This window comes from Stegodyphus dumicola, chromosome 3 (assembly GCF_044657685.1).
Source record: "Stegodyphus dumicola isolate Sdum_Otavi_A_Nest chromosome 3, ASM4465768v1".
NCBI classification, from domain to species: domain Eukaryota; kingdom Metazoa; phylum Arthropoda; class Arachnida; order Araneae; family Eresidae; genus Stegodyphus; species Stegodyphus dumicola.
In genome coordinates this window covers 136,527,179-136,549,381 of record NC_140770.1, presented here as the reverse complement: position 1 = coordinate 136,549,381, position 22,203 = coordinate 136,527,179, and the positions used below count along the sequence as shown (strand labels likewise).

The following is a 22,203-nucleotide window of genomic DNA, read 5'->3' as shown; positions in this document are numbered from 1 at the left end:
GTAGTGAAGTACCTGTCGACATACCAGTCAAGTTAATCACCCGTTATACATCTTCATCTATATGTTTTGCCCTCACATGTCATAGGCTGATATATCATATTCATCTGTTTTGTTAATCTCAAGGAAAGCACCCATTAAAGTTTAACTTACAGCAAGTATGTTCTTGCATTGGTAGGTAATTAAGACTTACATTAAGTTTCTTTGAGTGTTGAGTTATTCGAAATTTCTGAAACGCTATTTTTATGCATTATATTTCAGCTTAATTTCGTCTCTGTGCCTCAAATCCCGAAGCTAGAAGTCAGAATTTCGCCGTCCATTAACTTTCTCGCAGTATCAGCCCCTATTAATACATTATGAGAGGGGCAGGTATGTGTACCCGTTGCGAAGATTGCCACTTATAAGCGGGACAGGTATTAGTACCCATTGCGAGGATTGCCACTTATAAGAGGGACAGGTATTAGTACCCGTTTAAAATAAGTAATTTTAAGTGACACAAGGGAAAAATAATGTTTTATCAAATATATGACTACGTCTCAAAGAACGTAAAGTGAGATTGAAAAAATTCCGTCTATCTATATTTTAACCAATAATATTCTTCGCAGCCACGTGTTTCCACAAATTAGTTTTATGCGATGTTGTATGTTTATAGTGTATCAGTGGAGCAGCTCGTAGAAAGAGACAGATGTAACGTTGATATTGTGTGGGCGGTTGATACCACCTTCAATTCAAAGACGACGAATTCTAATAGTGATAATGATGTATATGCAGATGACTTGTCGCAGATTTCAAGTGACGTGGAATTTCCTGATTTAGACAGTGAAAGTGACGAGGAATTATTTCGACCTAGAAGAAATCGAGTTTTGCCAATACCATCATCTAGCGACTCCGAAGACAGTGATGACGAAGTCAACAACATATGTCAAAGTCAGCAACAACAATGGTCAACAACTGATAATGCACCAATTATTGAACAATTCCTCGGACAAAGCGGAGTTTTTGTAATGCCAGATAATTCAGAAAGTGTAATAAATGTGGTTAAGCTATTTATTGGAGATGACTTATTTGAATATATGGCAACGGAAACCAATCGGTATCGCGAACAAAACCCAGATGCATTTCGAGAGAGAGCAAAATCTGTAAAGTGGAAGGATGTGAATATGGTAGATTAAAAAAAAAAAAAAAATGCTCGGAATACTTCTCCTAATGGGACGAGTTCGTAAAGATACAAGAGACGAATATTGGTCTACAGATAAAACTACCCAAACTCCAATTTTCGCGGAAGTAATGAGCAGGGATAGATTTAGACAGATATGGTATGCGTGGCATTTCTCTAATAATGATGACAGAGATTGCCTGAAAAAAATCCGACCGATTATATCTTACTTCTTACCTAAATTTCAAGAGGTTTATAAGCCAGAGAGAGAGTTATCACTGGATGAGAGCATTATGCCGTGGAGGGGCCGTTTGTCATTTAAAGTTTATAATGCATCAAAAATTATAAAGTATGGTTTACTTATAAGAATGGTGTGTGAAGCTAAAACGGGATACATTTGTAATTTTCGCATGTACTGTGGTGAAGGAAGTCGTTTGCAAGAAACGATTTTAAATCTGCTTGAACCCTATTCCAACTTATGGCATCACATATACATGGACAATTATCGCAATAGTGTTGCCACTTGTGAATTAATTTTAGAGAATAGTTTTCGGACTTGCGGCACTATTCGAGTAAACAGAGGCCTTCCCAGTTGTTTGAAAAATCCTTAACTAGCAAGGGGGAATCTATATTTCGTCGCCGCCAGAATATTTTATTACAATGTTGGCAATCAAAAAGAACAGTCCGAATGATTTCAACTATACATTCAGCTGACATTGCGGAAAGCCATAATATTGACTGGGCAACAAAACAAAGAATTTGGAAGCCGATATGTGTAATTGATTATAATAAATACATGAAAGGTGTTGATCGCGCTGATCAATACTTATCGTATTACTCGATTGTGCGTCGTACAAAAAAATGGACGAAACGAGCTGTAATGTTTTTTATCAATTGTGCGTTATTTAATGCGTTTAGAGTTTTTAAAGCATTAAATCCACATTCAGAAAAAAGTATAAGATGTTTTTACATGATGTTGCAAAGGAATGGATTAGCCAAGCTCTTCCTAGCAATACAGATGATCCTGTACAAGGTACATCCGCTACGTCCAGCAGAAGTGATCCTCCGGGGAGGTTATCAAAAGATCCCAAAAGGCATAAATTGGTTAAAATTACCACTGGTGGAACAAAACTGAAACCTCAAAGACAGTGTCGCGTATGTGTCATACATAAAAAAAAAAAAAGTTTAACTTGTTATATGTGTGAATTTTGTAAAGTTTCGCTGCATCGGGGAGATTGTTTCTTCAAATATCACACTCAAGAAAAATATTAGGAACTAGCCTTGACTACACCAAACTTTATAAACTAGTATATTGTCTTGTATATATATATATCCTATAAAATAAACCGCTAACGGCGATATAGTATATATATATTGTATATATACTTGTAACTATTTAAGGATTTAAATAAACTGTATATTTGCTTGCATACTTTTTTTTTACCTATGGGAGAAAGTGCAAAATCGCCCACTGCTTGGCGCGTTTTCAAGCTTGGCGCGTTTTTTGCAAAAATCTAACCATTACTTTTACGTCTATCAAGTTTATTTTCACACGCATATATTTCGCTTAGCTGGCAAATTAGCCCGCTACGCAGCATAATGTGTTAAGATATTAGAAAGACCAGAATTTTGATCATTAAAACTAATACTATTTTTGACTAATTCATCTATCCATTTCCTAGTCACGACTGCAGACATAGCACAGTAAATAACATTTGATCAAGATCTTTGAAACTGCAAAGAAAGCTTCCATCAGTTTTGAACATAAATACAGTGACAATATCGTGTTGTGTTATACCTGTAGGAGTTCCGCGAAATAATGGATGACAGAATTTTTTTATTACCTTTCTCGAAATGCATTGCTGTTTCAGTGCTCTGTAAAATACATGATCGTTGGGAAGCAGAGCCCATTTGTAATTCTAATCATCGCCTATAACACTGAAATTTCTGGAGCAGGGGCTGGCTATGGAGATACCGCTGTGATGCCATTATGTTTGAAAACAGTTGCGGAACGGCGATGTGATGATAAAATCCTAAACAAAAGGAAACACAGCCGTGATTTCTCCGTTAATATTTTGTAACAATAATGTTGCAGGCCTATGGGTTCGTAATAGGTTCGTAATAAATTGAATGCTTCTTATCCTTTTTGAGAAAGCTTTTGGCTAGTAATAAGCCACACCTCTTTTCTTATCAGCATTTAGTTACTGCGGATTGGTAACAGTGTTTAATACTTTAGTCAATAAGCAGTATGTAAACACTTTTCGATCCTGCAACGCTGTAAATAAAATGTATGTTTTGTTGGTAAAAGCAGTTATTTTCTTGCCACTTTAGATGAAACTAATTCAGCATAAATCATCTTTGCCAATAGTTTAATGATTCATAAATTGTATTGACCACACGTTAACAATGGTTCTAATTTACATGAAACGTTTTCAAACTAATGAAGATATTTTTAGGGCAGTCATTTCAGATATGTCTAAATAGAATATAAAGGAAACAAAACAGGGAAGGTACACTGCAGGGGGGGAAATATTGAAAGGTTTCAGATTTTAAATTACGTCCAAAATGACGTTTTTTTAATATTTTGTGTGTTATTTATTTATTAAATATCATGTTCTTCATACTTAAACCATAAAATTCAGTTCAAGAGCATATTGCAAAATAATTTTAAATTGAACATATCTTTAGAATTTCCGATACACAGTCTCACGCGCTGAGGATAAAAATATTTTTTCTGTACAACGTTGCCATTGCTCGCTTTGAAATCCTTGAATTAGTTAATCAAAAATTCGTTTAAAGATTTACAAAATATGAAATAGAAAATAAAACTAATTTCAAATGTTGGCTTCCAGATGCTCATATTCGCAGCAGGATTACGTCATTCAAAATTGGACGGCTCTAGGTACCGTTGTTTGATCACAATACGAGAAACATACATACATTTATGCCGATTCTTCATTATTTAATTTCTTCAAATATAATACAAAGCGATCATATTTGGTGGCAACCGTTTGAAAAGTGAAACTGACATTCAGAGTGATTCGACGCAAAATCGCAAAACGAAAACAGTCTCCCCTCAGGGACAAAGCCTCTTTGGACTAATAATTCTTCTAACATTACATAAAAATGATGCTGATTATTTTAAAATATTGTGTAACACTAATGTGTATAATTTCCATGCTACTGCAAATTATCCGGAAATATCTTTTGTTGCACAGATAATAGTTCGAATGACATTTAATATGGAGTGAACTGTTGGATTCATTGTGAAACGAACTTAATTCACGCAATGTGCAAAACAGGTCGATTTCTGAACTGCTGGGAAGGCGTGTGTTATCTTATCTTTATCATCGTGTTTTCCTGCAAGGAAAAAGGATTGTTTAGATAAACGCTTAGCATTACCAGTATAGGTATTCAGTCTAAAATAATTGCATCGTGAAACATTTTTATGTGATATTAGAAACGAATAAAGAGAGAGACGAAAAATTACAGACAACTGTCAACTAAAAAAGCCTTAGATAGTATTAAGCAAATGAATGAATATTATGAGAATTATCATTAAAAGACCTTGGCATAGTGAAACTATTATTATCTGGTATTCGCAGTGAATAAAGATAAAGAAAATACGGACAAAATTTCACCTATAATACCCAGGTTTGGATGACTTTGCCTATGTCGGTTGCCCATATATGATTGTGGAGAGGTCACTAGAAAAGTTTGTCCGCTAAACTAATATACTGTGATAAATTCCAACTTTGCGCTTGCCTGTGACTCACAATTGATCTGATGTGTGGTACTTAAACCTGGTAAGTAAGAGTTTTAGCTTAGTCAAGAAATTTTTTTGGAAAGCTCTGAACTCGTTAAGCTAAAACAGAATGAATTTCTCTTGATTAAATTTGTGTTATTAAGTTATTGCAAGTTGCATCATATTCATTTAGCTTCCGTTTAGTTTTGTTACTCTGCTATTCGGGAAAGAAAAAAAATATTTTAATTTTACTTTCTTTGATCGCTATTTTCACAGAAGTGAGAGAATATCAGCTTAGTTAATGTTCTTTTTGGTTAGGTTAGGTTAGCCAATCTAAATGAATAAAGATTATTATTCTGAACAATTACTGACGATTATCAATTTGGATTTATTGAAATTATTAGCTTTTTGGTTAGGTTAAGTTAGCCAAACTGGATTGGTTAATATTATTATAAGATTTATTAAGGCAAAGCAACTGGAGGGCTATCTGCCTATGAGTAGGAATGCCTTCTTGAAGGACTTTTTAAGGGAAACTTGTATCCAAGTTACACATGGGAAAATCGACGAAAACCAACCATGAAGCCAGCCCGTTCGCAGAGATTAGATCCCAAGTCGAGCTAGCAGAGTTCAGCGACTTTCAGCGGTATTTTTTGGAATGTTATGAAGTCTTTAATTTAAAACGGGTTGAATATCTCGTATTAATTAATTGTATGTTTAGTCAGTGCAATTGAGGCAAATTTCTTTTAACTGCAATTGAATTTTGTTATTCTTCCATTCACAAATCTTTTAAAATATTTTAGCTATCTCTATTTCTGCAGTTAAAACTTGCATACGTAACAAATCCTAATAACCCGAAATTGGGTTAATCAATGTTCTGAATTAAGTCTGTTTGTAAGAATTCTCTCCATTCGTACCAAGCGCCTTCGTGGTGTCATTGAAAGCACGTACGGCTGTTAATCGAGAGGTGTGGAATTCGAAGTTTTATGAAAAATTGCTGTCATTTTCATGTTTTCAACTCCGAAATAAACTTAATGAATCAACATATCTAAATGTGCATAAGTCTTACAAATTATCAAACTTTTAATCTGTCTTGTATCAGCAGCTTGTTTTAGCAGCTCTTTCAATACACAGAAAAACTCAAATATTTCGAAAAATTATTTTACACCATATAAAACTTTCTACTCAGTTTTGCTTACATTAATTTTATATGCATTTCTAAAAAGTATTACTTAACTTTAATACTTCTTGTTTTAGTATGTTAACATTCTATAGTTCTCCGAATACGCTTATGTTTGAATTATTAATTTGATAAATTTTCAAGAAATTACAAATCAAGTAGTAATGATGCAGAATCTGCTGTCACAGCAGATTCGGTATCTTTTTATCTAGAAATCATGGATATACTTAAGATAAACCATCTCAATGCAAACTATTCCGTGAGCTGAATTAAGATTTTAACAGCGAGGGGATTCAGCTCATTCGTTTATATCCTTAATAATAAATTTCATGAGGCAAATGCCGTTTATTTTATAATGAATAAATGCTAATCTATCTTGAAGAGAATTACTTCCAACATGAAGATTATTTTCTTTAATCTAATGAACAGATTTGCACTGAAACTGTAATAACGTACACTTAGAATTCCAGATATTCTACTTTCTTATTTCTTATTTTAGATATTCTTTTGTAGTTAAGTCGAAACGTCTGAAACTCGAGTTGCCTGATTAGCTTTTGCTTTTTAAACCAAACAAAATCAATTTTGCTATTAGTTTACTTACGCGCTTTTAAATTTTTTTATAAGTTATGTATTTTTTAGAAGTTTCTGGAATTCTAAGTGTACGTTATTACAGTTTCAGTGCAAATCTGTTCATTAAATTATAAAACTAAAGTTATTATAGTAACTTAAAATTATTATGTACTATAAATAAATTGGCCTAAAATGTTCCAAATATATGTAAATTGCAAAAGTACAGGCAATTACTTGCTGTATGACATCCTCTTATGAGTGCATCGGTAGGTAAGACTATTAAACATCAGTAGCTGTTTAGGGTTCGAATTCCGGTGAATAGGCTGCCTATATAGAGGCTTTCACGATTTTCTCATGTGTGAAGCATAAATACCACCAATTATGACAGTGTTCAACTTACTTTAACCAAATATCTTTGGATGCTTTTCCAAGAAACAGACACAAAAAAAAAGTCTACAGTTTTATTTTGTTTTAGCCATGAACGCTACGCACCTAAGAGATTAAATATATTTGGTTTTATTAAATCAATCTCTTCTCTGTACAAGAAATTTTCTCTCAAAATATTGAGTTTAACTAAAATCAGTAACATTCTGTTAGCTCTATTGTGTGTAGTTTCATATAACCTAATTACTGTGTTATAATTTTTATTAAACTAAATTACGAGTAAAATTTTATTTAATTCATATTACTTCATTTTTAACTGCATAATTTTTGTTGAAATAAAATGTGGTAAATGAAAATAACATTTTCCGTTCATTAGAAATTTATAATACAGGGCTTACAGAAGTTAAGTATTCTTCTTGTTTTCCAGTTTTAGAGCGGATATCACTGATTATTATTATATGTAAACTGTTGTGCTGGACTTTTGATATCATTCCATACGAAACTGGGGAAATCATGAAGCATATCAAGTGCGTATTAGTTGGAGATAAGGATGTCGGAAAAACGTGCCTTCTAATTTCATATTCAATGAATCAGTTTCCGTCTGAATATGTTCCTGCTGTAAGTAACTTAAAAGTTTTCTAAATTTATTCAAATATTGAACAGTGCAGAAGTGTATACATAGTGGTATTTTTTAGTGTTTGTGTGTCATTAAAAAATACCACTGCCACAGCCACTTGCTATTTTTTAATGGTTGTTGTTTTTCAGATATTCAATAAAGTTGACTTTCAAGCTTTGAAACAACTACACTAATACAGTTGGTGAATAAAAGTAAAAGATAATTAACGTATAAAATTTGTACCGCTCAAGACAGTAGCGGGTAATCCATGATAAGCAAGGATAAATTTATATTCTATAGTATGATTTATACAATGAGTGCATCAAAAAACATAAGCATTTTGAAAATTCATAAAAATATGAATCAACTTGTAGAATCATTTAAAACTTTTAGAGCTGAAAATGTCATAAATACGCTGTACTTTCGCCGGAGTCCGGTCTTCTGAACTTCCGATTGCCAGCCAGATGTGGTTCCGATTACACCGCAAAGACACAGACGGTAAGAAATGAGATTAATATAAGGATTTCTTACATTGTAAATGTAATTCCTTATATTGTAAATTAATAAATATAAGAATTTCTTACATTTTTCTCTACTTAAAGGGCGACTGAGGAGGAGTAAGCCCAGTCCCTGATCCTGGCAGACACGATATATTGTCCAGCACATTTTAGTTCGGACATCAGTTCTAGAGATTTTAGCTTTATTTTAGAGCAAGAAGTATGAAAAATATACAATACCCTTGCCAGGATTCAAACTTGGAAATCTGAACATTTGGGGGGGGGAGAGAAATCATAATTTCATCGACAAACTTTACTGCACTGCCCTTTGAATAACATTCAACAAGAGAAAATTTGCGTAAATGCTGCACAGTCATTTCCATTATATAGTATTTCTCACTGCCAAGGTTCAATATGTTTCCACTGCAGCGAAAAAAATGTTTTTAGTCTTTTGAGGTCCAATGTTAGAACATCGTTTGGCTTGTCATTTGACCACTCAATCCTGCGCAAACAGTATGACAACGCAGACAGGCTTTAGCAGCACAATCAAAGAACGCTATTTGCATTGTTCAAGAAATCACAGACAATCTTATTTTTTGTAGTTAAATTACGCCATTCTAAAATCATAAAAACATCTACATCGCTCGAGCGCTCTTACTCAGCTCTCTCTAACGTTATCAGTTCGTGATTTCGTAACAGTTTTAATTCACTGTGTGAAACCTCTGTACTAATGAACTTGGTAGACTCGAATTCGCTGAGAATCAGTCTGTGGAGTGGTTTCATGATATCCTCTCTCATGCGCATTCTCTTTTTGAAGAACTATGTGCAACGCGCTTACTAGCATGTTTCACGGAGCATGGCTGGAAAATGTGCTCCGTGAAAGGATAGAATTACCTGAAAATATTTCGAGAGAACATGGTACCACGCTTGAAGAAATGAAATCTCATACAGACTGCCACATTTATGCAAAATTGTACACTCTTTCATATAGCAGGCCCCCTGGAACAATTCGTTGTAAGGGCGTTTGGACAGGAGTGACTATTAGTTGCTGGTGTCTTACTTCCTGGTTTTGTCGATCGCTGGACTTGACGCTCCTGAACTTTTAGTAGCGGTGTTGTATGAAGTTCCAGCTGTACACCAGCATCCATCATCTCTACCTCAATCAGAAAATGTTATCCGCCGTGAAGATATTTCCCTCAATCCAAATATTGTTTAACGCATTGATGAAAAGTGTGACCGTTTGTTTGCAGAATATAATTTTTTTATAGTGAAGGACACATTGAACGCTTGAGAATGTAAAGCTTTTTTAAAGAAGGAGTTATACAGAATTCAAGTAAACTTTCTGTCAATAAAATTCATCCGAAGTGCGGCATGATAGCGCAGCCGTGACTATTGGCGAAATTGTGATTGCTCTTCCTCAAATAAAATCCAAATTTACGACATGAACTTTGGTCCAAACCCTATCCTTCTACGTTAATTTCGTTTCATTAATTTTTCATGAGATTTTAGAATGTCTAATGACTCTTATTCCCCTTTGTATATGAATAGGCCTCATAAAATTATCTTCATGAAGCCTTCGAATACGGTTGGAGAATTTGCATAGTTCGAAAGGCGCAATTTTATGCTATCACGATCTTTATATTACTCACGTTATGTTCTGTTACTTTTCACAGGCTCTGCTTGATTCTCGACGTTATACTACCTCGACTTTTAAATCTAGATACTTTTCTTAAATCTAAACATAAAGACGAATCAAAATTATTACTTGTAATATCTTTATAATAAACAATGCTATTTCTCATATTGCAACAACGAAGTGGGCTTTCTTTAGAGTTAAAAATGTCCCACTTCTTCTTTGGCCACTAAGATCATTTGATTTATTTCTCATCGATATGGTAACATGAAGGGTGCTGTATTACAATACTGAGCTCATAAGAGTTCGTAAGAGTTCAAGCCATCTGATAAGAGTTTTTTTTAAAAAAACAGAGCTTCCACTACAGTAGTACTAAGACGGTTATAATTACAGGATTTGCAAAGTAGATAACATGGAACAAATCATTAGTATTTCAAATTAATACGCATTATACTATATATAACAATGCAATTCTCTTTCTATATGTCCTCCTCTAGCTTATATTGTTTGTTGTATAAGGTATTTCTCCCGCCTTCTTAGCATGCCTTCGTGGTGTAGTGGTCAGCACGCTCGGCGCGTATCGAGAGGTCCGTGGATGGAGTTCCGGCGAGGGCATTGCTCATTTTCATGTCTTCTTTCAAAAAAGACCTAATGTCTCTATAGTTGTATACACGATAGTACTGAATTTAAAACCTTTCATGCAGTCTTGAAAAATAGCCATCACAAGTTGCATTCTGCGTCAAAAGTGCGACATGTGTTTTCAGGAAAACTCATTACTTCTCCCTCGATTGTACTCTACATATTTTGATGGTGAATAGATTAGGTGATCTAGGAAGACGAAGGAGAAAGAGGGCATTATTAACCTTGAAGAAAGCTCGCTTTTGTTGTTGGAATATGAAGAGTGGCATTGTTCTACTAGAAAATTACGCCGGGTAGATGCTAGAGGGACAGAAGTGTGACTGGTCGTAGAATGCCACTTACGTAATAGCACTCGTTACGGAGAGATGAACATTATGAGATGTGATCTGTTAAATCTAGTATCATCCACACAAAGCATTTTGATTGCAAGATAGCTTGCAAAACGATGGATGTATTCATAATTCGATAAGAGATGAATAATAAGAGATAAAATGTTATAATAAGAGTGACCTATGACAGGTTACGCTTGCGAATATGTTACCGTTCGTTATCCTCTTATAAAAGAATCAAATGTAATTTACATATTAGTACATTATGAGCTATCATATATGCATAGCTTCTGAGTTTATAGGATAGTAAAGGTGAAATGCTAACTTTTATTCTCTATTTCTTACCTTAATATTCTAAAATAATGACATTTATAGCTACATTCCTTCTAAGTAGTCTCTTTTTTAAGAAAATACTTTGTCCCATTGGTTATTGTCTCCTAAAGTTGATTATTTCCTCTAAGGATGGCACTATATAGAATTATTAAGAAAAACGCTATCGCAAGTGCCCGTCTAGCACGGTTTGGAAACAGCTATCCCGCGTTCCCTGCTATTGTTTTGTTGACAGCTAAAACAATAGTTCGTATAATATACAGCAAAAGCCTTCCGATGGATGTTCAGAATCTGCTCCTAAATCCGATCCTCAAATATTTCTCTGTGAAAATATTGCAATATATTTGTAGTATTAATTGTATACAATGGCTGTATTGGTATTGCATGCATTGTTTAATATTAACTGCGTACAATGTTTAATGAAATTATAACGTCTCATATGTTTTGGTAGCATAAACTAAGCTAGATGTTAGAAGACTACTTAGGGAATTATCCCTAAGTACGACAAAGTCAGGAGAAAGTGTGTAGCTTTATTAACTCAATTACAGTTCACAGATGGCACCAACTAGTGGTTATAAAACTAACACTTTGGATTAACTGAAAAAGGTAATAACTAACTAAAAATTAAATGAAAATTAAATTTAATCCAACGGCTTCATAAGTTCATTAAAGGGCAAGCTCGCTCTGATTCGAAAGTCGGCGTAAACTACTTAATGGCAAGAAGCGCTCAACGCCCCAGAAGTCTAATCGCTAGGAAATCAAATATAATAACGTGACCTTCAGACAGCCAGATCACGCTCTGAATTCACCTTCCAAAACCTTCCCTTAAATACTAACTTTTTTTAACCTCATTTGAATACATGCTCGCTAGATCATTTACATTCTGGCAATAAAGTGTGAGTTTAAAGCAAGAGCGATAGGAAAGGCTGCTTCAAAATAAAATAACTATTAAGTAAATCAAATAAATGCCCACAAACTAAATCAACTAACAAAATTTCGTTGTATGTTAAAACATCTGATTAGAAATTCTGAAGTGAATTTCTGAAAATTTATTTAACTAGTATTTATAAAAGTGAATAACTATTTATGAAAAGGGCTCAGTTCGTTTCGGGGTTAGTATTCATTAATTACAATTTATTCGGAAAATAAAAATATTCACTTTTTGTTCCTCTCATAAAAACTAAGGTAAAAGGGGTATTTCTGGGATAATATTACTTCTAATATTAAATATGATTTTCCATGATTCGAAAACAATGTTACAAACTTGTGATGCTTATACTAATCAAAAAAACTATCATGGAGGCACTGAAGTATTCTTTCCTATTATTGTATAAGAGCGCTTTCCGGTTGCTGAGTGTTTCTCAGAGTGCAAAGTTTACATCTGAAGGATTCCTTCATTGAAAATGAAGCCGCGCTTTAACCGAGCGCAATGTACTTTAGCGTCATTTTCCATGAGGCTGAATTCATCCTCTATTGCTGCAGTTAAGAGACTACGAAAGCTCTGATGATCTCATCCTTATATCGCTCAAACATCAGTTATCCATTTTTCGTCATGCACTGGTTGGATAGTCATTCACAGAGGTACCAGCCAAGAACAAGAATTCGCCATTTTCAAATCAACACTCATTTACGCATCCAAAGGGCCACATTCTCGTTAAATTATAAACCATAAAGTTTGAGTGAAACCATCTAGTCTGCATAAAGTGAAACTGATCAGGGAACAGAACTTTGTTCCACTCTCCAAGATGGCTCTTGTCCAATATTCCTACGGTAGCATAGTGGCCTGCTGTTGAAGAAAGCATAAGCCACAGGATTGTGAACGCACAAATCAAGGCTGCAGAGGCGATTTCAAATAATTCCAATTGAAATACTGGTGACTGTAGTCCTCAAAATGTGCTTTTGCAAAAGAGTGGTATTCATAGTGCGATTTCTTTTTGATTAGTAGTGTAAAACACCTGCCTTCGCTTTGTGTTGGTGCGTACCTATGACCTTTTCTGGTTCGTCCAGTATTCCCAATTTCCAACAAATCGATTCAATAGTCTCGAAATTACGTTTTATGATTGTCCAAAAGCAGGTTCTGTTTAAAACTTTTAAAGGCCGTAAACGTTTGAAATTCTTTACTGCCTTCGCATACATTTAGGCCAATTGTCTCTCCATTTCTGCTCTTTCGATCTTGATTTAGCTGTACCATATATTTCATGGTAAAACTGATAATGAGCAATGGGAAATTTTTGTGGTGACTCTTTTTTGTTGAGTCGCTAAACACATTTTTATGATGCCCTTTTCCTTAGATGTCCTAAGAGCGTGCTTATTTTGCTGAATAGTTAATCTATCTGTTTTGGGGTTCCTCTTCAAAGTCTTACGTTTATCTCGTTTTCTGAGCTTCTGAGTTCCAGAAAACTTTCATTTCAATTTGATTTAATATGTTGTAATATTTTTAGATGTTTATGTTCAAATATATAAATTCTGTATAACTTTATTACCAAACTTCGAAATAAAACATTTACAATTTAAAAATATATTTTTTCCTCTTTTAGGTTCAGGAATGTTGTGGCCTTGATTTTATTGTTGGCAAAGAAAACTATGTTAATTGCTTGTTTGATACGCCAGGGGAAGAAGATTATGATCGTCTCCGACCAATATCCTATCCCCAAACAGACGTTTTCCTTGTGTGTTTTTCTGTTGCGTCACCTTCTTCTTTTGAGAATGTTAAAGAGAAAGTAAATCATTATTTGCCAATTTTTTACGAATTTTTCGTAGTTTTTTCGAAAGCAGTTCTAGTTTTTACTGACAAAATTCACTTTTAACGGAATTGCTCAGTGTTTTGTAAAAACGCCAAATATCAAGTTTGGCAACTTTTTGCCAAATTTGCATTTTAAACACTGACTCTTGACAGTTATTCAGTGTTCAATTCTTAAGGGCACCTAATTTTAATTCTTGGGGGGGGGGCACTGATAGCGTATCTTGTCAGAGTGGTTTGCAATGCATAATATTAAGTAAAAGCTAAAATTTCAAGAACTACGAATCTTATGTTCGAAAAGGAAAAATAAACAAATCTTCGACAGCTAATCATGGTTGGGCATTTAGTCACAATCTTTATTCTTGTTCTTCAAAACTTATCCATAAGAAGCTTTTCACATTCACAAAAATGTATCTTCTGTATTTAATGACGTTATTTCCAATACGTAACACTTTCAAAATTCTAATAACTTAGTTTTACAGGATTATTTCCTATTTTCGTCAATAGATGATGCTGTGTTCATTTTTGCTTTTCTAAAAAAACTCCTGAAGAGGAGGGACCTGTATTTGATTGCCTTCAAAATCGAGAGAGCGTTTTTCAAAGGGTACATACAGCAAAGTAAGGTTTTGTTTTTAGGCACATATTCAGGTCTCGTATATTTAGCATTGTTTACTAATTTACTGATCAACAAACCAGAGTGCTCTAACAAAAAGTGCTCTAACTTCCGTGTATTAAGTGCTTAATTAGCATCGTATGCTGATTAATTTTTAATTTGGAACTACTTTGATATTGCAGTGGATTCCAGAAATTACTCATCACTGCCAGGAAACACCTTTTCTCTTAGTTGGAACTCAGATTGATTTAAGAGATGACGTGAAGATAGTACAAGAATTAGCTAAAAGTAGACAGAAGCCTATTACGTATGATCAGGGAGAAAAATTGGCAAAGGAGTTGAAAGCTGTGAAATATGTTGAATGTTCAGCTAAAACTCGGGTAGGATTTGTTTATGTTACAGTTGTAAGAATTTCTTCTGTTCTGACAATTTGCACTTGTTTTTAATATGTCCTATACCATAATTATATATATAATTATTATTTCAATTCCAATATTGTAAACAATATTCAGCATTTGTCAAAACAATATCTCAAATATAAATTTTGCTGTTTCTTTTTCTATCGAAATTTTTTTAACTAATCAGACGGAGAATTATATAAAAATTGTGTTTTTTAACACCTTGAAGGGATGTTACTGGTTTCACTTATCTAAGTTTATATGAAAATATAAAATGAAAATCAGAATTTATTGTTAGCCGATGAAGTCTAGGTCTTTTCATCTAACTTCTACACTGTAAAAGCATGTTTCTGATCAGCGCTAGAAAGTAAATCATTTTCAAAGTACTATATAATAACATTTTGCAACAAGTGTCTTTATGCTGTTAAGACGTCATATAGCATTATGATTAGAATATAGATAGACATTAGATTATAAATCTAATGCTAATGATGAAATTTTACAATAATAAGATCGCACATATTTGCATATATTTCTTATTATACTTTTTTCAGCCGGTGGAGTAATTTATAAACCTTTGACATTTGCTTTAAAAAGTGCAGAATGTACATATTATTATAGAGTTTTAATTTCTTTTTAACAATAAATATTTGAAACTTGAAATATAAATATCTTTCGCTCTACCGAGTGTTAACACCTTGCTTGAAAATCACTGAATTTATTAATCAAAATTTCTTTGAGCTCGAATAAAACATAACATGAATAAATAAATAAAGATTTAGAAATTTAAAATTCGGGCTTCGAGTGCAAGTGTTCAAGTGTTTAACAGTCCTTTGCCCATAGTTTTTTCATAGAGATTCACAAAGACAACAAACTGCACACTTCCTGAGTGTAATGTAAACGAGATGACCATTGAGACAACAATGTGCAGTCAAAAGACTGAATGAAGCCACAGTAAATAGAATAAAGGATAGGATATCCTCTGCTCTACTTGACATTGCGAAGGCTTTTTTTTTTTTTTAGCTTACTCGTATATGCCCGAATTCGAATGATAAATCTTGTTAAATTCCATATTTATTTCTTTTAGTAGAATGAAAGTTCATAAGGTTTCTACGTTTAGAGACGACATTCGTTCCTTCTTTGCAAGAAATTCTGCACTTTCATTTTCTTCTGCTCCACAATAGAGTTGGAAACTTTGCTCCGGAATTGATTCAAAGAATCGATTCATTTTACTAAGCGAATTTACTCCAATTCCAGAAAATATAATTTTAGGTCTTTTATTGTTCACGGAAAGCTTTTGTTGGAAGCGTGCCAGGAATACAGATGCGCTTATTCACGATTTGATTCACTTTACTGAGAGAGCTGACGCGTGATTAATCTCGTTGAAAGCGTGCCAGGAAAGTCTGATTTCCATTTTAGGGAAGAAAAAAATGGTTGTTCTCTTATTTTAAAATAGAGTTTAATATTTTCCCTTTTCTCCCCTTTTTTGAAAAAATTTTATGACAGAATTCTTTGGTTAGTTCTGTGTAGAATGAAGGTCTTAGGGAATCTTAAAACTACAGTTGAAAGAAATCAGCATTTGATTAGCGTGAGTTAGCATTTGATTCAGTTCTTCCGATGTCACTCTTCGTTCTTTAGCCTCACTAACCTACCCTGATCCCACTGCTTGTTTAATTCCTTTAAACTTTCCACTGCTCCATCCTCTTTAACTGCTCTTGATTCATCGGATTTTTCTCGTAAAGATTATTGGTAGTGATTAGTAAGTTATAAAAAGGAACTAATTCATTTCAGTAAGAAAACGGTTTTGGTCCGATCCCATAAAACAGCAGTTTTGTCCACCTCTATTCAACAATGTGCTGCCACACTCTGTTGTGCTATTTAGTCGGTAAGAATGTTCAAAATATGTTTGCATTTATAAATAACGTTTCAATCACAAATTCTGCTGTTGACAAGAACCAGAAGGATACATTTATCATTAATTTTAGAGAAATTACATTCAGTACTTGCTACACTTATTAGTGTAAACAATAATGTGCGAAAAACTATTCCTATGTTTGGATAAAATTTTTTAACATTGTCTTTTTTAGTAATTTAAACGCTCAGAGAGTTACATGGCTTTTTACGCGAAAGAAATCTTATAAATCAGAAATTCAATAATCAGAAATTTGTCATTCAATAATTTTCCACCGATATCTAATTTTTAATCATTTTCTAATTTTATCTATAAATAAACGCTATGTTAAATAAGTTCCTTTGTTCTGCGTATAGTTTTTTAAATCTATAAAAATTTCTTTGTGGCAGTTAAACGTTGAAATCTTTCATTTAAAAACATTAACGTCTAATAAAGTGTTAAAACAAACTTCGTTTTAAACTTTTTTTTCGTTTTCTTCATCACAGTGGCATTTTACGTATCGTTGGCACTTTGGTGGTCTAAACAGTGGCAGTAAACAGTTTTTTTTTTTTTTTTTTTTTTTTTTTTTTTTTTCGTTTTCTTCATCAGAGTGGCATTTTACGTATCGTTGGCACTCTGGTGGTTTAAATAGTGGCAGTATCTATAAAGCTTTATACAACATTTATTTAAAAAATAAGCGTTAAAAATAACTTCCAGTTAAAAAAAACGTTTTAAATGAGAAAAATAACGTTTTATGACAGATGTGAAGACAGAAATAAACTACTTTTATTTGTGATTTATTTTAAGAATGCCACCTAAACGTCATTCAAATTAATAGAAAAAGTTGTAGCATTTATTAGGTATTTGTCTGAGAAATAAATAAAAAACTATGCAATCCTCTACTCGGATTCGGATTTATGCTTTACAGTTACATCACGGAGACACACGATAAGGAAGTAGGAAAACTAACATTCTCCCCCACAAGGGTGATCGACTAGACGATGATCGCCAAACCTGGTGGTGATGAATTATCCTCTACCAGCTTTTAGTTTGGGCTTCATTTAGCTTTATCAAAGGAGGAGACTGTCCAAAGCTGTCACCGGGATGCGAACTTCGGACATGCCAACTGCTAGCCAGACGTGCCAAGAAGGGCGGCGGTAAAAAGGGAAAAAAAAATCGTGCAAGATTATTCATTATCACGATTAAAATAAAAATAAAACTAAATCAAAGATATTAGTAAACTAATTGGAAAAAAAGTATTTTCTGATGTCCCGAGTTAAACTTGTTTAATGTACGTGGCACTACTTTGTGTCCTCCTGGAACCTTCCCTTAAAGCCGCTGCTGCATCTAATAATTCAGAATTCATGTTAATATTTTAAACACAAAATGACAGAAAATTTCCTCGTAATATATATTATAGTATTGTTAATAATTTTGTAGATGTTTAGATAATTCTGGTTAAATTATCAGTCCAAAGGGGCTTTGTCTCTGAGGGACTATTGTTTTCGTTTCAGCATTTTGCATTGAAATCTTTAAAAGGCTGCATCACTTTTCAAACTATTGCCACCAAATATTATCGTCCTATATGATAGTAAAGAAATTAAATAATGAAGAATCTGCATAAATGTATGCATGTTTCTCGCATTGTGTTAAAACAACGGTACCTAAAGTCATCCTATTTTGAATGGCGTAATCCTGCTGCGAATATGGGCTTCTCGAAGCCCAAATTTTAAATTTGGAATTTGTTTTATTGTCGATTTCATATTTTGTAAATCTTTAACGAATTTCTGATTAACAAACTCAAGGATTTCACAGCCAGAAATGGCAACGTTGTACAGAAAAAAAAAAAAAAAAAAAAAAAAAAAAAACATTTTTATCTCAAGCTCAATTTAAAATTATTTTGCGATATTGCTCTTGAAGTGAATTTTATGGTTTAAGTGCGAAGAATATGATATTTCGTAAATAAAGGTAACACACAAAACGTTAAAAAATCGCCCCTTTGGACTTAATTTAAAATATGAAACCTTTCAGATTTTCTTTCTTTTTTTTTTTTTTTTTTTTGTAAAATTTTTTTAATAATGTAACATGAAAATCTAAGGAAGCGATGCTTTGTCGGAAAAGTAAGAATACAAGGGCAAGTCTATATATTTAACATTGAGTAAATAGTTTCCTCGCTAAACTGGCTAAATATTGCTAAGCTGGTAACGATTTTGGCGACTAGTTTTCGTCTCCAAATTTGGTGAGAAATCGCCAATAGTCACCAAACTTGGCGACATTTTGCTTCGGCCCCTGCATCATCGTAATAGGAATTGTAATTGAAAAAAATGTAATTGATCTTTGCATTAACTATAGCTGTAATTCGACTGTCATATTATCTTCCAACTATTTCGAAAAGCAGAAAGTACGAGAAATAACTCGGCGTTCGTGTGAAAACTATGTAAAGCCAAAAAGAGCATCTGATCTGAGCTTCTGTTATTAACTGTTAGTTCAGCGTGATTTTTGTAAAAAGTTCCAGAACTGTGAAGTGTTTCTTTTCGTAAAATAAATTTCATCAAGCTATCATCGGTTCTTTGTGCATTCAATCTGTTACGAACCTGTACGCATGCAGCAGTGTTTTACAATTACTAATTATTCCATTCTCTTATCCCGCGCAGTCTTTATTATTTGTAAGATTAACTAAATAAATATATTTCTGCCATTGTTGACGAAACGCATTGCTATTGAAAATTTCTCTTCTTTAAGTTTATTTCAATGTTTAAAAAAAAAACTCAAGACGTTTATAATAAGACTCAAGACGTTTAAGAATACTCAAGACATTTAACTGAATTAAATGTCTGTCAGAATTAAACTGCTTCTTTAGGTCACATTTCTTTGAGTTCTTGACCTTTTTTTAAATGCCACTTAAATAATTGTGTAATAATTATGGATTATTGTTTTTGATATTATTCTTTTAATAGGAAGGACTAAGGAATATTTTCGTGGATGCAATCCTAACTGCTTTAAGCTACCCAAGAAACAAGAGACATAGAAAAATTCTAAAAGGTTGCAACATTTCGTAATTGACTTTTGCACGTTCTAGAAATTTGTTTTCATCAAATGAATGTAAGGATTTTAAAGCGTGTACAGCATAATACAAGTGTTTTAGAATAAAATCATTTATTGTCCATTTCATCCAAATAACTTCGTTGTAATTTCCTTATATGTACTTCTGTAATTTCGTACAAACATTATTAAGGCTAATGTAAAGAATGTGCTAGCCGCAATACTAGATGATCACACAGAAGGAACGCCTTTGAAATTCTGACTGTAACAGGAAAGTAACTTTAACAGGAAAGTAATCTAAAACGAATTATCATTAGAAAAATAAATACGTGATAGCAAAATGGCACATACCTTAAATATTATTCCAATTATTTCTTCCTTCGTGATATATCTTTCTGATTTGTTTAATATCAACTACTTGATTAGTGTTAATTATTTAATTACTCTAGTAAGTAATTTTCTCTGAACCATCAGTTGTCTTTAATACCTAAACGCATATTAAAATTTTGATGTTTCTTACATCACTAATATTAGCATTATAATGCTTAAAATGTAAACAGTTAAAGTTATTGTTTGAAGATCAGGAGGAAATTTTTGGAGTTTGAATGCATGGCCGACTCTATCATGGCCTTGAAGCGAAATCAGTTTCGGAAGGTCACGTGATCAAAATAGTCGATCTTTTTCTCTTCACTATAATGGCGAAGTTTATCTCGCCGAAAATAATAGTTTTCTCTTAAAATAAATATAAGTAAAATTAATAAACGTGAGTAGGTAGCATGACTTGCATTAAATTTTTCATAGTGTAATATTTTCACAGGCGGTAAAATGCACAGCCTTAATAATTTTTAAAACTATTGTACTTTGTTTATGTAACTAAAAATATCTTTGAGAATCACCACATACAAACTTTATATCTGAAATTTTAATAAAAATGGAATCTATTTATTCAATCTAAATAAAATTTGTTCCAAAATAATATAAAATCCACAAAAGGGGAAAAATTCAATAGATTTATGAATGTAAAATTTATTTAGATTTTCTTAATACTAAAATAAATATTAAGGGCGGAATATTTTGTAAACCTCCATGCCGCTACCATCGCATCAGCTATATAAATTTTTAGAACACAAATATCAATAGTCATCTCTCAAAATTTCATTCGCTAAAAAAAACTTGGATATCACAATTTTGTCAAAACAGGGAAATGAATTAAAAATTCCTTAAATGCTAGAAAATTTGCGTATGAAGATAAACTTGCATGCATGTTATACTATACAGTCAAAAGTCGTTAATTCGGACGCCCATAATCCGGAATGATCTATAATCCGGACCTCAAAGCTACAAAATTTCTGCGCATGCGTCGCGTTGACGCATGAGCATAGTCGTTTACACATGCGCGTAAGACCTTTACGGCTGCGCACATGCGTATGCGCATGCGCATAATACGTTTACGCATGCGCATTTAATGTATAACGGACGGTATAAGCTAAAATTATCTAATTATCTATTTCAGTTAATGTTACAGATTGCGTTGTTCCGTAATCTTCGAATTGGATCCGGCTTATTATTTTTTGCAGACTGTTAGAGCAATTTTATAAAAGTAAGCTTGAACTTTCGATTATGTCAAATAGAATTTCCGATGCTGGAGCTCCCAAAGGATCTACAAAGCGAAAGTATGTTTCGATGTCCATCAAACAAAAAGTGGAATTGCTGCAAAAAATGGATAAAGGCATATCCTTTGTTTCTCTAACCATTCCGAAATCTGTTTATCAATTTCATGCTGCTCGGCGGTGTGGGGGGGGGAAACGCCGCGGCGGCAATGAATTAGAAGTTGATCTGTCAGCACTATCCTTATCTTCAAGGCAGATGTTTTTATGTTATTTGGCTTATAATTCCTTACTAAATGCAGTATTTTACCTCGATGTACTCCGTCTTTGATATGATTTAAATCAAATTCCTCTTCATTATAATTCGCTTCCGATAGTGAAGAAAGTGACACAGAGGTTATTGAAAACGAAAAAAATTCGATTGACAAATTAGTCGGTATTCTCGACTCAGCATTTATAGGACTTGAACAGCGGAACTTTGTAATTGAACAAGAAGTTATGTCTGTTTATAGAATTAAAGAGAAAATATTATCACATAAAACGAAGCAACTTAAACAACCTACATTGAAAGAAATGTTTAATAAAGTAAAAAAATAAATATTAAGCTTTTTTTTTTTTTTTTTTTTTTTGTAAATTTTGATACTCTTTAGATCATAACTATTCTTTGTTTCATAAATTACGGTTTCATATTTTTAATTTTATAATTTCTGCATGCCATCTTACCAGATTTAAACTGATGATCTATAATCCGGAAAAATCGATAATCCGGAATCGCCGAAGTCCCGACGAGTCCGGATTAACGACTTTTGACTGTAAATAAATCTTTCAAGAAAATTTCG

General features: G+C 33.1%; 1 protein-coding gene across 1 annotated transcript; it reads left to right on the top strand.

Annotated features, from left to right (window-relative positions):
- The first annotated feature begins 4,520 nt into the window (after positions 1-4,520).
- LOC118195211 (cdc42 homolog) lies at positions 4,521-19,886 on the top strand. Its single transcript, XM_035366473.2, has 5 exons — positions 4,521-4,959; positions 7,457-7,647; positions 13,611-13,793; positions 14,609-14,806; positions 19,673-19,886. Exons 2-5 carry the CDS (start codon positions 7,543-7,545, stop codon positions 19,772-19,774), a joined length of 588 nt encoding a protein of 195 aa, XP_035222364.1. The 5' UTR covers positions 4,521-4,959; positions 7,457-7,542; the 3' UTR covers positions 19,775-19,886.
- Positions 19,887-22,203: the final 2,317 nt, after the last annotated feature.

Bases quoted from the DNA above. Each gene is read 5' to 3' on its own strand.
- LOC118195211 (XM_035366473.2), top strand. From the start codon at position 7,543: ATGAAGCATATCAAGTGCGTATTAGTTGGAGATAAGGATGTCGGAAAA. The intron at 7,648-13,610 runs GTAAGTAACTTA...TTCCTCTTTTAG, and splicing joins CGTCTGAATATGTTCCTGCT to GTTCAGGAATGTTGTGGCCT. The intron at 14,807-19,672 runs GTAGGATTTGTT...TTCTTTTAATAG, and splicing joins AATGTTCAGCTAAAACTCGG to GAAGGACTAAGGAATATTTT.